Below are 14,657 nucleotides of genomic sequence, written 5' to 3'. Positions count from 1 at the left end.
TATTACATCATCTATAAATCCCATTGTGTGTTCACCACCCACAAGAACAGTATTTCTTAATCAGTCAGATCTTCATGTAGCTAGTCATCGGTATAAACCTTTTTGAAAAATATGGATGGAATAAATCACAACTACCCTGTCAATGTTATAATGCAAGAAATAAAACACCAGAGCATAAACCAGACAAACAAATAAAGAAACAAAAACTCATAGACACAGACTGTGTGTCAGTTCAGTGGTTACAAGAGGGTAAGGGGAGGGGATAGAAGAGATTAAAGAGGGTCAAATATTTGGTGATGGAAGAGAACTGACTCTGGGTGGTGAACACACAGTGTGATATACAGATGATGTATTACAGAATTGTACACTTGAAACCTATGTAATTTTACTAACCCTTGTCACCCCAGTAAATTTTAATTTTAAAAAAACAGAAACAAAAAACAGAAACAAAATGAAACACTAGCGCATAGTCCATGCAATACAGAAGACAGTTAGTCAATGTTTAACCAGTAAATCCAATAGTATAGTTATCTTTACCTTGCTTGATATAGTGAGAAAGGACAAGATAAGACAGTGTAAAGAAGGCAGACAACATCAAACACAAAAATATATTTAAATATAATAAGATTACACTCCTAGTTCAAGGAATAAAAGAACTTGGTGGATGTTGAAATAAGTACATTAGGCAAATCCATGTATCTAAAAAATGCTTTTCCCAAGTCTTTTTGGTGTGTTTAGGTTTACACTCAAAATTTTTTAAAGATGTAACTTCCTTTACTCCCCTTAAACAAATTTCTCTACCCTATGTACTGTCAACCACTATTGTGGGCAATTTCAAACTACCCAGCTACCAAAGGATCTCTGAGCTTTAACCTTTCTGTGTAGTAGTTTGATCAAATGCTTGATTAAAAGTCCTTCCTTGTTAAGTAACTGCCACCACAAGGAAACAGAGTATCTGCTAATGCACAATTAAAAATGTTCTAGTATGAAATATTAAAAGCATATTTTCATTAAAAAATGATCTTACTATTTTTCCAAAGATATACAAATGGCCCAATAAGCATATGAAAAGATGTTCAACATCATTAGTTATTAGGAAAATGCAAATTAAAACCACAATGAGATACCCTTCACAACCCCTAGGATGGTCATAATTTTTTTTTTTAAAGAAAGAAGAAAAAAACAAATGTTGGTGAAGATGTGAAAAAATTGGAACAAGCATTTAAGTTTACAACCTCTTCAAACCTCATATGGCCATGAAGAGATTTTTTTTTCTTTTAAGATATAAACCCTTGAAGACCACAAAACAAAACAAAAACAAACAAACAAAAACCCCAAAAAAACAAAACAAAAAAGCAAAACACAGAAATAGGAAACAAGAACTTAGCCAACCCCCAAAACTGGAATCCTAAGCCACTTGGAGTGGAAAAGCCAAGAAGCAACTCAGATTGATAACACAAAATCTATTAAAGAGTTAGGAACTGGCAACACCAGCATCCCTGGAAATGAAGTATTTGGGGTGTGTAGGAATTCGACATCTTGAACTTGAAAGACCTTTGCAAAGTCAGTATGTTCTATTAATAGTTCCTGAGTAAAGACCCTAGTGCCATGCCTCCTCGGTTAATCTTTCATATCTGCCAAGTTGTTTGATTTTGGTCAAGTTTTTATAATCTCTTGGTACCTCAGTTTTTTCGTCTGTAAAAAACAAAACAAAAAGATAACAATAGTACCAACCTTGTAAAATTATCATGAGGATTAAATTAAGTATAAGGTTGACCATGTTTCGATCAATTCCTGCCACAGAGTAGACACTCAATATAAGTTTGTGTGTTTTTGGTTGTAGGAGTGGCAGCAACTTCAGGGGACTACTTACTCATCTTCAGGGAAGCCAGTGTTCAGTACAATCTTTAGATGGTGGGAGTGTTCAGAGAAAAGACTAAAAATTGAGGGATTTCTTTTTAATAGAGAAGGAGTTCTAGAGGGCACAGTGGAAAGGTTTAGCAATGAAGGAAGGGAGGGGAGTAGAGTCAGGAATGAAATTACAGAGCCACATGGGGGTCCAGTAGAGCTTACACTTGGGTAGAACATTAGAAATGTATGACCAGGTCAGGCACATAGGCCACCCAGCTGAATGTTCTATCATCAGAGAAGCTGTCTTAATAGGGTATGGTTGTCCTTTAAGATAATTCCTTTATTCTGCCCAATTCTCCCATTCCCTTAGGCAGCCATTCTCCTTAAACCCTACATGCAACTGCCAACCTTTCATGTTAAGCAGATTAGCATCTCTCTGAAGTAGGAACCAGGTGTAAGGGCATCACCATTTTGCTTCCTCCACAGAAACTCATCCATTGGGCACCACCCTCACCTCCACTCCTCAGGTTCCTGTAAAGAACATACTCCTCTCCAAAGCTAACTATTCCATCTGTTTCCTGGACCCATTAGTTCACTGTCATGCACTTGTCATCAGTTAATTACACCTTTTCTTCAGTATCTTCAACATCTCCTCCTCATCCAGCTCTACTTCCTGAGTTTACAAAAACATGGCTAGTTCTCGTTCTACCTGAAAAAACAAAACGAAACAAAACCCCAACTATCCTTTGACTTTACATCTCCTCTCCCCTCCTTCCTGTCTCATTTAGTCTTTTTGAAAAAAGTCATTTATCTTTACTTCTGCTCTTTCCATTGATTTCTCAACCCCCAACCTTCCTCCAGGCCAAAACAACACTGTCTTTGGTAATGCCCTCAATGCTGCGTTTCTCTGCCACATCCTTACCCAATGCAGAAACTGCTCTTTTAAAGATGAGCAGTGATTTTCTAATTACCAAATCCAGTGGATATTTTTCTGTTCTTATCTCGGATTCCTGTTGAGCATTCTCTCATTTGCTTATGCTGAAAAGGAATTGGGATGAAGGCAGAATGAGCAAATAAGTGGTTAGGTGCGCCTCATTGAACGTAACAGATAACCTCTTGAAATACTTATCCATTCTTCAGATGTAGTACATTGAACTTTATGTTTAATGAATCATGGAAGCTTGCTACTTAAAGGAACCCTGGGGTGAATCCTTTTGCAAACAGAATTTCCTTCTGTAGTTGGCATTATTATTCCTAAATGTACATGGCTTCGAAAATTTGTTTCTTCCTATTTCAAGCTTCCTTAAAGGGACACACCTACTCTCAGCCTCACCTTTACAATTACCTCCTGGGTTGTTTATGCATCAGAACCTGGGTTACTAGTAAAATCAAGGGCATCTATACTCTGTAAATGAGATAATTAATCTCAAGTGAAGAGCTCAGTACAGCTCCAAGCACATGGTGAATGTCTAATGAATGCCAGATATTTTTATAAATTTGTAAATACTGAGAACAGAAAGCAAAAAGGAGAGTGAACTAAAGGGTGAAACTTCCATATATCTTTTAAGTCAAATGCTTTTAAAAATCATCTGGGATGCCATTTCACACCCATTAGGATGGCTATAAAAGAAAAAAAAGGAGACTAACAAGTGTTGGCAAGTATGTGGAAAAACTGGAAGTCTCATCCATTGCTGGTGGGAATATAAAATGGCAGATACTCAAAAAATTAAACATAGAATTACCATATGATCCAGCAAGTGCATTCCTTGGTATATAACAAAGACAAGTAAAAGCAAGTGTTCAAACAAAAACTTGCACAATAAATGTTCAAGCAGCATTATTCATAATAATTGGGCTGAAGAAAATGGGGAATAGAAAGTGATTACTCAATGGGCACGGGGTTTCTTTTGGGGGTGATGAAAATGTTCTGGAATTAGTGGTGGTGATTATAAAACATGGTGAATGTATTAAAAGCCACTGAATTGTACACTTTAAACAGTTGAATTTCATCTCAATTAAAAACACACAAACAAACAAAACAATGGTGTGATGATGGTGTTACCGTAGGCAGAAAGCAGAGGCCCACAGAGGGAGAGAGAGGGAAGGAAAAGAAGGAGGACATGAGGGGAGACAAAGGAAACTAAGGAGATCATTCTTAAGAAAAGGTGCACCTACAGCTAATTGTAATGGATTATAATACTATTAGCACTGAAGGTAAGGAAAATCTCCATCCCCTGTGTTGCCATGACAGTTCCAACAAAGGCCAAGTAAGAACACGGGAGTCCCACCTCCCGATGGGAAGGAGTAGTCAGTGCGGACCTGCCCTGGGAATGCTTAGGACTCCACTCCTAAAACTTGAATATTTCCTGCCTTCATTCAAATAAAATCCTAAGCTTCTTTGTTCTTTTGGGCAGTTGCTCTTCTTTTGGCCCTGCTCACTCTCACGCCATTTTGAGAGCGCACTATTTCTTTTCTTTTTGATAAATCTACCGCTTGCATGGCATTGTTTGCTTGACTTCCTTGAATTCTTTCCTGTGATGATACCAATGACCCATTCTCCTGTAATAATGGAAGATGTCAGAGAGGAGAAAAGCTGCTCCCCTGCTGGCTCTGAAGATGGAAAAAGGAGCCGTGAGCCAAGGAATGCAGGAGGCCTGTAGAAGCTGGAAAAGGCAAGAACAAATTTTCCCCTAGAACCTTCAGAGAAAAGCAGCCTTGCCTTCATCTTGATATGAACCCACTGAGGCTGACTTTGGACTTCTGACTTCCAGAACTAAAATAATAAATTTCTGTTGTTTCGGTCACTTTTTAAAAAGTCACCTGGTGAGGGAGTGGGTAGTGATAGAGATAAAACAAGATTGGCCATAGTTGATAAATGTTGAAAATGAGTGATAAATACGAGGATTTACTGCACTGAATCTCACTACTTTAGTATATTTAACATTTTTCCGTAATGAAAAAGTTTTTTTTTAAAACTATATATGCATATATGTGTTGGAACCTACCAAAAATCCTATTTGCAAAGCATTACAATAACCCATTAACTATTTCAAGTTTTACCCGTAAAATATTTACATTTTTATAGCACTTGATACTTTGGTAAAACACTTGCACTTATATTCCATATTATAAGAGCTTATAAGAAAGTATTTTATAATCTGAAACAAAAGCATTTTTCCCATAGCTTGTTACTGAAAAGCCACTATTTCTGGGTAGGAAATCTAAACAAAGATTTCAATTGCTCAGTCTTGAAAGAACTAACTTTTGTCAACATTTAAATTGCTTTTTCTATGCAATTAAACAAATATTTAGTGCACACCACTACATGACAGAAAACTATTTTTCCTATCCTATCAAGTTAACAGAAAATATTGCTCCTAAGCAAAAATAACCAACAAATAAATAAAAGAGCATCAAGATTAAAAGCTTGGTTCCAGTAAAGAACAATCACCAAGCCTGATTTAATTCAAAATACTTGAAAGTTCAACCAATGTTTCATTACTTACTAACTTATCTATCAGGTAAACTAAAGGCATGTATATTTAACAATACAACAAAGAAGGAACCAACTAGAAAATGAAGTTAAGAGTTTTTACTGATTATTTCATATTAAGAAAAACTGTTGTTGCATTATTAATTTCTTCTAATTAATTCCTATGTGTTTACCACTACCCAAAATAAAAAAACTGGGTGCATAATAAATACAAATGCATCCTTCCAGCAAATTTTCCTTCATAAAAACTAAAGCAAGCATTACATTTTCAGGTGAAATTAAACATTATAGAGTTTAATAAATGCATTTGTTTCACCTCCAAAATCAGTGCCTATAGAGTCATGAAATCTATCTGCTGTGTAACTAGTTGGGTTCTAGCAAATGAAGCAGTGTTTAAAACCAACTTCTGAGCCAAAAAAATAAATTAAAAAACAAAAACATGTCACAATGAAGACTTTCTGGTGGCTCCTGCTATTAGATAACAAAGACATACAAAGTGAATTGTCATTATGGGAAGACAAATACACATATCCAGCACACTTCTAGTTTTAAGATGGCATTTTAAGAACATGATTATTTCTTTCTGCTTTTAAAAGTCCAGGGGAACAAAGCAATGTAAAAAGGGAAAAACCTGTTGCAGCACCAGACAATTCAAAGATACTAGTAACAGGACAGAATTTGTTAAAGACACAAAGCAGAAAAGACCGAGTTGAGAGAAAAGTCAGTCAATAACAACCACCTGTGATTCTACTCAGCAAAGCGAAGGTCGGATTAGTGAGACAGGTTGGTTAGTATGGGGAGGGGGCTGGTCCCTGGTGAAATAAACAAAAAGCAGCCACATCCTGAAACTCCAGGTTCTGGAATGTCTCCTTCACTCCAAGACAAAGATATGAGAGCCTTGAGGTTAACAAATCATCTCAAATCCCTTCTGGCCGACAAAGGAGCAGAGCTGATAGATAGGAATGGGTTATTCCGTTAATCCCTTCAGGATGGGCAAACAGGACAAACCTGATAGATGAATTCCATTAGAAGGCTCCAGCCCCCTTCCCCAAGCGAGCACCAGAAGGTATAAAAGAAAAAACTTTTGCCTCAGTCACAAGGCACCCCCATTCAGGACCCCCTCCCGCTCGGGATCTCTGACCCTTTATTTTCAATAAACTATCCTTTTTTTAAAACTCTTTGCCTCTCCTGGGTCCGTGTGTCCATTCTTCGGTCTCACGAGACACGGTCCCAGCCCACACCCAGAAACTGCCAGCAGATCAGACATCATTTATATCATTAGGAAGCAAGGGGTTGGATTTCTCCAGTAGGGCTTCAGAAGCTGCCAAGTTCAGAGCCACAGGGGCCAGAAACAAAGGCAGGGCTCAGGACAGCCAATAGGGACAGGTGAATGAAAGAAGTTAGGTGTCTCCCCAGAAGAATAGTCTGGCTGGCTGTTCACCTACAACTTCACATGGCTCCAATGAAGCCCAGGTGAAGTGTGAACTTTACCTCGATGCTCCTAACACAGGCGGTAGAATTTGAAAGCTCAGGAATTCTCACACAGTTTTAATCATAGCTGACACAAGTGGGCAAAGCAAAACAAAAAACTAGAAACTCACCACCATTATTCCCTCAACTTTTCCAACTGATTCAAAAGTTTTAAAGTTCATCTTAGGAAATAAAAAAGTACAAATAGCTAAAAAAAACCTCTGAAAACAAAGTACATATATATTGGGAGATGGGGGCACAGAGAGAAGACCTGTCCAGTGAGACGTTGAAAAGTTTGGTAAAGTTGCAATAATTCTTATAATGTAGGAGTGGCACTGGACTAGACAGAATGATGAAACAAGGGTTCAGAAACAGACCAAGAATACACAAAACTAACAATGCACGATATAGTGTAATGCACAAACTATGATAAAGATGATTGATAAGTGGTTCTGGACAACTCACCATGTGAAAAAAGTTCCTCCCATCTTACATCAGAGTAAGTTCTACACTTGTGTATTAAAAATAAAGACAGAAGAAAACACAGAAATATATTTTTAACATTCTAGGTTAGAAACAGACTTCACAGCCAGAAACTATAAAGAAAAAATTAATTTGACTCAGAGGAAAGGAATATTATTTTTATGGAGTCAGTCCAAGATATGACAACTGGAGAAATAATAGATATTTCCAACCGGGTTCATTTCCTTTGCAAATATGGAGTTTTTACAAACCAATAAGAAAAACAACAATAACAACAAAACAATAGAAAATGAAGAGGCATTCATAAAAGAAACGTCAATGTCCAAAAAAGTCATGGAAAGATATTCAGCCTCACTAGTTAAAGAAATAAAACTGTACAAAAATGAACTCAAAATTGATAAGACCTAAATGTAATAGCTAAAACTATAAAAATCTTAGAAAACAACATAGGAGCTAGGACGAGATAATGGTTTCTAAGATAGGACACCAAAAGCATAAGCAGCCAAAGAAAAAAACAGATAAATTTGACTCATCAAAATTAAAAAACTTTGATCTTCAAAGGACACCAGTAGGAAAGTAAAAAGACAACCATTAAATGAGAGAAAATTTTTGCAAGTCATATATCTGATAAGGGACTTGTAACTAGATTCCATAAAGAACTATTACAAACTTAGTAACAAAAAGACAACCCAGTTTTAAAATGGGCAAAGGATCGGAATAGATATTTCTTCAAGGAAGATCAACAAATGGCCAAGACACACATAAAACATGTTCACATCACTAACTGTCAGGGAAATGCAAATCAAAACCACAACGAGATATCACTCTGGCTATAGTCAAAAAGGCAGAAAATAACCAATGTTGATGGAGCTGTGGAGAAACTGGAACCCTCACACACTGCTAGCGGGAATGTAAAATGATACAGCCACTTTGGAAAACAGTGTCAGTTCCTCATAAGGTTAAATATAGTTACATACGAGTTAGTAATTATACTCCTAGGTATACAGCCCCCCAAAATGAAAACATATGACATATGGCCACACAAAAACTTACACACAGATATTTATAGCAGCCTGACTCACAGGCAGAAAAGTAAAAACAACTCAAATGTCCATCAAAGGTGAGTGGATAGACAAAATGTGCTACATCTGTACAATGGAATATTATTTGACAATAAAAAGCAAATGAAGTTCTGATACATGCTACAGCATGGATGAACCTTGAAAACGTTATGCTAAGTGACAAAATCCAGTCACAAAAGACTATGTGGTGTATGATTCTACTTATATGAAATGTCCAGAATGGGCATATCTCCACAGACAGAAAGTAGATTAGTGGTTGCCAGGCACTGGGAAAGGCAGAGGGTTTGGAAGAGACAGGCAAGGCGTGGGAAGTTTCTTTCTGGGGTGATGAAGAGTTTCTAAAATTGTATGACGGTTGCACAATACTCTGAATACACTAAAAGCCCTTTACTTGTACATTTTAAATGGGCAAATTGTATGGTATATGAATTATATTTCAATAAAGCTGTTTTTTAAAAAATAAGTGAAAATTTAAACACTAATACATGTTTACTGAGTCTCCATCTGACAATAAACTCTCCAGGGTGGGCGGGGGGTGGGGGGAGCTCCCTTGTCTGTCTTACAACCCCTCACCTTCCCAACGGTCCTCATCAGGCCTTGTAAAAAGACTAACACAAAGTGGACGCTTAATAATGGGCAGACATCTCCTAGCAAAGCTGCTGTAAAATGAATTTCTATAGGGGAAAATTTTTGTTTGTTTCCAGTCTGACTTTCACGTTTAAGTCAGAGATGCTCTCCTACATTAAACCTCTCTCTAGCCCAGACGTGCACGAAGAATTTATGAAGAAATTTAAGTCTCCACTTTCTTCTAAAGTACCTTCTTTCTCACTGCTCCTACCCAGACCATAAGAAACCATACTGAAAGATCACTCCTGGGCATTCTGGAGACTCTTCCATTCTCTTTCATTTCAGTTCTGGCCTCAGCGTCTACCCATGCATGCTACTTTGGTTCACCAGCAGGTGTTGCTATCTAACCTTTGATTGTTAAGCACCAAATTGGAAATACACGATCTGCCGGGAGGTGGAGCACAATTCCCCTTATGCATAGTGTGGGCTATGATGCATAAAGAACGACTTCCTTCCAAAGAGTACAGTATGGAGAGGGAGAGAAGAGTTACTGTGCAGTGGAGAAACGTGACAAGCACTACCTCAAGTCAGGCGATTAAGTTTAACAGCAACAGGGATAAACATTGCTGATAGCATGAACCCTTAATATGATGCATTGAGAACGGCACTCGGTCTCTGTGCTTTTCCTACCCAAAACGCATTATCCCAGTCTAATCATGAGGAAAGTATCAGACAAATCTCAACTGACGGACAGTCTACAAAATGCCTCACCAGTATTCCTCAGAACTGTGAAGTTCATCAAAAACAAGGAAAGCCCGAGAAACTGTCATGAGCAAGAACTGCCAAAAGAGACCTGATGACTAAATGTAATGCTGTATGTATGCTAGATGGGATCCTGGTTAGAAAAAGGGCATTAGGCAAAAACTGAGGAAACCTGAATAAAGGACTTTTAGGCAATAATAATGTACCATTACTGGGTCACTTAATGTGACAAATGTGCCATATTAATGTGAAATATTAATAAGCAAAATTGCATGTGGGTATATGAGAACTCACTGTACTATTTTCGCAATAATTCTGGGAATCTAAAACCATTCTAAAATAAAAAGTCTATTTTTAAAAAATAATTCACTAGTTAGCTGCCAATTTTGCCAAATTAAGTTTTTGGGTGTTTTTTTTTGTTTAGAATTCTATTTTAAGGAATAGTTCCAAGGGTTTAAAAACTATAGTTTCTTCTTCAGGCACATTTTTAAGTGATTAGAAGACAGAAAAGCAAAACTTCAGGCTTGGAGAGCAGAGGGGACACATGATGGGGCAGAGGGGGGTTCCCCGAGAAAGAATGGAGTCCCAGCCAAGTCCCATCATTTCCACCACTGCACTGCCAACACAGCTGCTTTCAGCTTGAAAGCTCAAAAAACTGCCAGTGTCACAGCATATTCAGCCTCTTTCAACCATAGGGGGAAAGAAGCACTAGGAGATGCAATGGTAACAGGAAAATTGGTAGTGCTAAGAAGTTATTCAACCAAGGGTATTACTGAAAGATAAAACCCTGCTGAGGAGGTTTATGACCCAAATTGCCCTAAAGGCACCAAAGCCCCCAAAACATCTGGGGTATAAATAGTTATTTCTATTGAAAACAAAGTAGTCAGAGAAGTGCTCAATATGTATGCTGATTTTTAAGTAGTCTTTTCACTTTTATTTGCTCTTTTTCTGTTAAAAAAAAAGAGCAGATGTAAATAATAGATAAATATAATGTTGCTTAAATAAATAGAGCTAAGGTAGCTTTTGGGTTTGTTTTTTAAATGAAAAACTGTGGTTGAGTGGATTGTGTATTAGATTCCTGCTCCCTGAATTACCCATGTCTAAAGAAAGCCCAGCCAGCTGTAACCTGAGGCATCATTCTTTACCTGGTGGCAGCCATCCAAACTTTAAGAATGGTGTCCAGGAAGGGTGAAACAGTCTTTAAAGAGGCGGCAAATGAGAATTAGGACTCTCTATACTTCAAAAACATGCCAGAATGGAAGTGAAAACCTACCCCACCCTACTCGAGAAACCGGTATACTGTATAGAAACCAGAAACCAAAACCCAAAAAGTGAAATAGATTATTCAGTATCCATAAACATGTTTTACATACATTTGCTGGGTGAATACGGTATCAGATGTAAGGCAGCACTTGCCTGTAATTTAGGGGTGAAAACTGAGTAAACCTCCACTGGAAAAGATAATGCAAGAAAAGTGAGTAACAAGCTATAATGACTTAGTACCTACGGGAATGAGATGAGTGGGCTGCGATTCTTCCAGTTTGTTCCTCAGCCAGTCAAAATCCTGGTATCTCCGACGAACAGAATATTCTGGCAGGTCAAACTCCACCCGAGTACTCTGCAAATAAGAAGAATGGAACAAAATAAGCATAAGGGACTAGGAGCATATCTTGGCAGAAGGGGAGGAAAAAACTTCTCTTTGACTAACCAAACTGGGCAAGAAAACGTTTTCTTTTCACCAAACGCACCAGCCAAATGGCAGGGTGTAGCAATACAGAATGACAACTCTGGGCCACAGGACCCAGTTAAAAATTCAAGGATCTAGAATGAAAATGTGGAAGGTTTTTATTTCTACCCTCAGGAAAAAGAACGCAACTATCTCTCAGAATTGTGTTCAGAAATATTTGATTCTTTTCCTCCAAGCTTAACTTTGAGAATTTTTTTTTAGCAGACTCTTTCCACTGAGGATATTGCTACTAAATCCAAAACTGTCAATCTGTTAAAAGAAATTACACCTCCACCCTCTGCTAAATATGCTGACAAGTTTTGCCATAGGCAGAGGGGAAACAAACAAAAAATAACAGATCACCTGCTCATTTAGGATCCAGATTAGATGAACATAGAAAAGGTTTTACATAATCTGCCATATTCTGGCCTGAACCATAACTTTGAAATTATATTTTAGATGATAAGAAAAAAATCTAGAAGGAATATCAAAATGTCATTATATTGAAGAAAAATATTTATCTCATCCTCTTTCCTGAATTATGACGATAGCACTTTGATAATGAAAACCAATGTTAAATAAAATAAAATTATTTGTAGCAAAACAAGAGTTTTGCACATTAATTTGCCCAAACTAAAATTGTGTCTCAGATAAACCATTTTCCCCTATGGGGGTACTGACTATACAACAGTCACAGTTCTCAGAAATTAAAGTACAAAATAAAAATGGCTTAAGCTACATTTCATAAATTTGCCCTTTTAAGCCAAAAAGTCTGTTTCAATCCATAACACCAAGAATATCTTTAAAACACACGAACAAGAGTCATTCATTAAAGAAAAAGCTGTGAACAGCTTTGGCACTGAAAATTATGATTTCATCCTCCTCAAAAGCTGTGCTCACGCAATTTAGGCAAAATTGTGAAGTTAAAGGCCTGGGTCTTGGACGGACCCCCAACTAACTCTTTCTGCATCTTTTCCCCTTTTCCGAGTCCCAAGCACCAGTTTATGCCCATGAAACACAACCTTCCCCTATGATGGGTGGTAGGGGTGGGAAGATGGAGAGAAATTCAGTCAACGTAGGTTTGTATGATCTACTGGAAGACTCCCCCAAGGAGTTAGCATTGTAATATTCGGGGGTGGGGGGGAAGGGAGAATATTTAAATCCACAGAACAAATCACTGCTGATAAATTTGCAGGCATAAGGTCATGGAAATATTGAGGGCAGGTAGTCTGACACTCTTCCCGAGGCAGGGCCGGAAGAACCCTGCACATAAGCAGTCCTACTGGTAGCACCCCTACCAGATTCCTGAGACACCACTAAGCGTCCCAGCGCCATGGTTTCCACAACAGTAAGAAGAGGGTTGGAAGGGACGTTCTTCAAGAACTCATACAGTCCCCCAACAGGCCCTATCTGAGGACTTGCTGATGATTAAGGGGCCATAAAAGATAGATTTTGAAAGGTGACAAATGAACTTAAATGATTTTCATTGTAAACAGAACCGATGGAGGGCTCTAGTTCTTGCCTTCCTAAATGTTACATGATATCAAGGGACCATTTCTCTTTATTATGCTTTAGCAAATCCACTTCATAAATTATAGTGTATGTAAATAACATTTCTACTCTAACTTTGAAATCAATATTTGTTAACTATAAAAAGCAGTTTAATAAAACACAAGTTTTGTTTCTGCTGTAACCAATTTTACCTTGGGGGAACTTCTTTTTTTTCCTTCTATTTATTCAGGTTAGACATACTTATTTTAAAACTTCAGGAAAAATAAAGAAATCAAAAAATAAAAGAGCAATCATACCCCCTCTAAACAGAGAAAAATGAAATATTACAGTTTATATATTTTCATATTTTTTCTATGCATATTCATTCATTCACTCATATTTTCTATCTCTTTAACACATCTTGAAAATCTGTCTATGTCACTAAATTCAGTTCTACATAATAATTTTTAACACATATAGCATTCCACTGAATGGATATACCATACTTGAACCAAATCCCCACTTGTTTCTAATTTTTCAATTAATAAACAGTGCTACAGTAAACATCATGGGCACCTGTTTGATAGGTCTGTTAAGATAAATTCCTAAAGATAGAATTGCTAGATAAGAGTATATAAATTTTTAATTGACAAATTGCTTCCAGAAATATACAAATTTATATTCTTACCATATATTCTCATCAACATTGGTAATCTCTGATGGATTTATAAATGAAAAATAATATATTATCTTTTACTTTTGTTTCTTTCATGACTATTGGGATTAAACATCCTTTCAAATATTTGTTTACTGTACTTTTTTTTCTTTTGTGAGGGTCTCTTTTTAAAATTGTGAATCAAGTCCTTTTCATTTGTGAAAGCTCTTTATAGCCATTGTCTATCATAATTTTCAAGTGATTTTTCAGATACACAATTTTTAAATTCATCCATTATTTTCCCTTATGGTTACTCCTTTTGGTTTCATCCTTTGGGAGGCTGTCCCCATTGCAAGATTTCTAAAATATTCACCTGTATTTTCTCCTTTATTTATGGCTTTATACTTATGTCTTTAACTATTGCAATTCTACTTCTAGGAATTGACCATTAAAAGATAATCTTTAAACTGTGGCAAAGATACTTGTATATTGATGTTCACTGCAATATTATTTAAAATTGCAAAGGAATCAAAGCAACCTAAATATCCAACAACAAAAATGGTTAAGGAAATTATGGCATATATTCTATGGTTATCAACAATCATGTCTGTAACACATTTTTAATGACACAATGTTTCGATATAGTTTTAAGAGAAAACAGCAGGATACAAAATTAATTGTATATACACTATGATTTCATTGGTGTTAAAAATTTGGATGTAGGGGAGGCCGGTTAGCTCAGTTGGTTGGAGCGTGGTGCTCTTAACAACAAGGTTGCCGGTTCAATCACCACATAGGCACTGCACACTCCACAACCAGATTGAAACAACTACTTGACTTGGAGCTGACGGGTCCTGGAAAAAAACACTTTAAAAAAATTGGATATAAAAGTTTAGAAGAAAAATCAAGAAGTGATGACAACTGTCCTCTTTATACTCATTCTTATATCCAAATTTTCTATTACTCTCACACAACACTTTTATAGTCACATGTACAAAAAAAAAGTGCTCATTTTTTAACAGTTCCTTTAAGGACAAAAGGGATTTAACAATGCAGTAAAACTTGTACGATGCTGTG

At 36.9% G+C, this 14,657-nt stretch overlaps 1 protein-coding gene across 9 annotated transcripts in view; it reads right to left on the bottom strand.

The window, feature by feature from the left end:
* Positions 1-14,657, bottom strand: part of SNX30 (sorting nexin family member 30) — a 179,963-nt gene that overhangs the window by 101,751 nt on the left and 63,555 nt on the right. For all 9 annotated transcript variants that reach the window (XR_012495895.1, XR_012495894.1, XM_074330844.1 and 6 more), the window contains exon 3: positions 11,216-11,326. Coding sequence is in view for 7 of the 9 variants with exons in the window: in XM_074330844.1 (XP_074186945.1) it covers positions 11,216-11,326 (111 nt within the window). In the remaining 2 variants the exon portion in view is untranslated. The remainder of the gene's footprint in view (positions 1-11,215; positions 11,327-14,657) is intronic.

Source organism: Rhinolophus sinicus, linkage group LG04 (assembly GCF_036562045.2).
Source record: "Rhinolophus sinicus isolate RSC01 linkage group LG04, ASM3656204v1, whole genome shotgun sequence".
NCBI lineage: Eukaryota > Metazoa > Chordata > Mammalia > Chiroptera > Rhinolophidae > Rhinolophus > Rhinolophus sinicus.
Note: the sequence above shows the minus strand (reverse complement) of the source record. Positions and strands in the feature narration are given on the sequence as shown.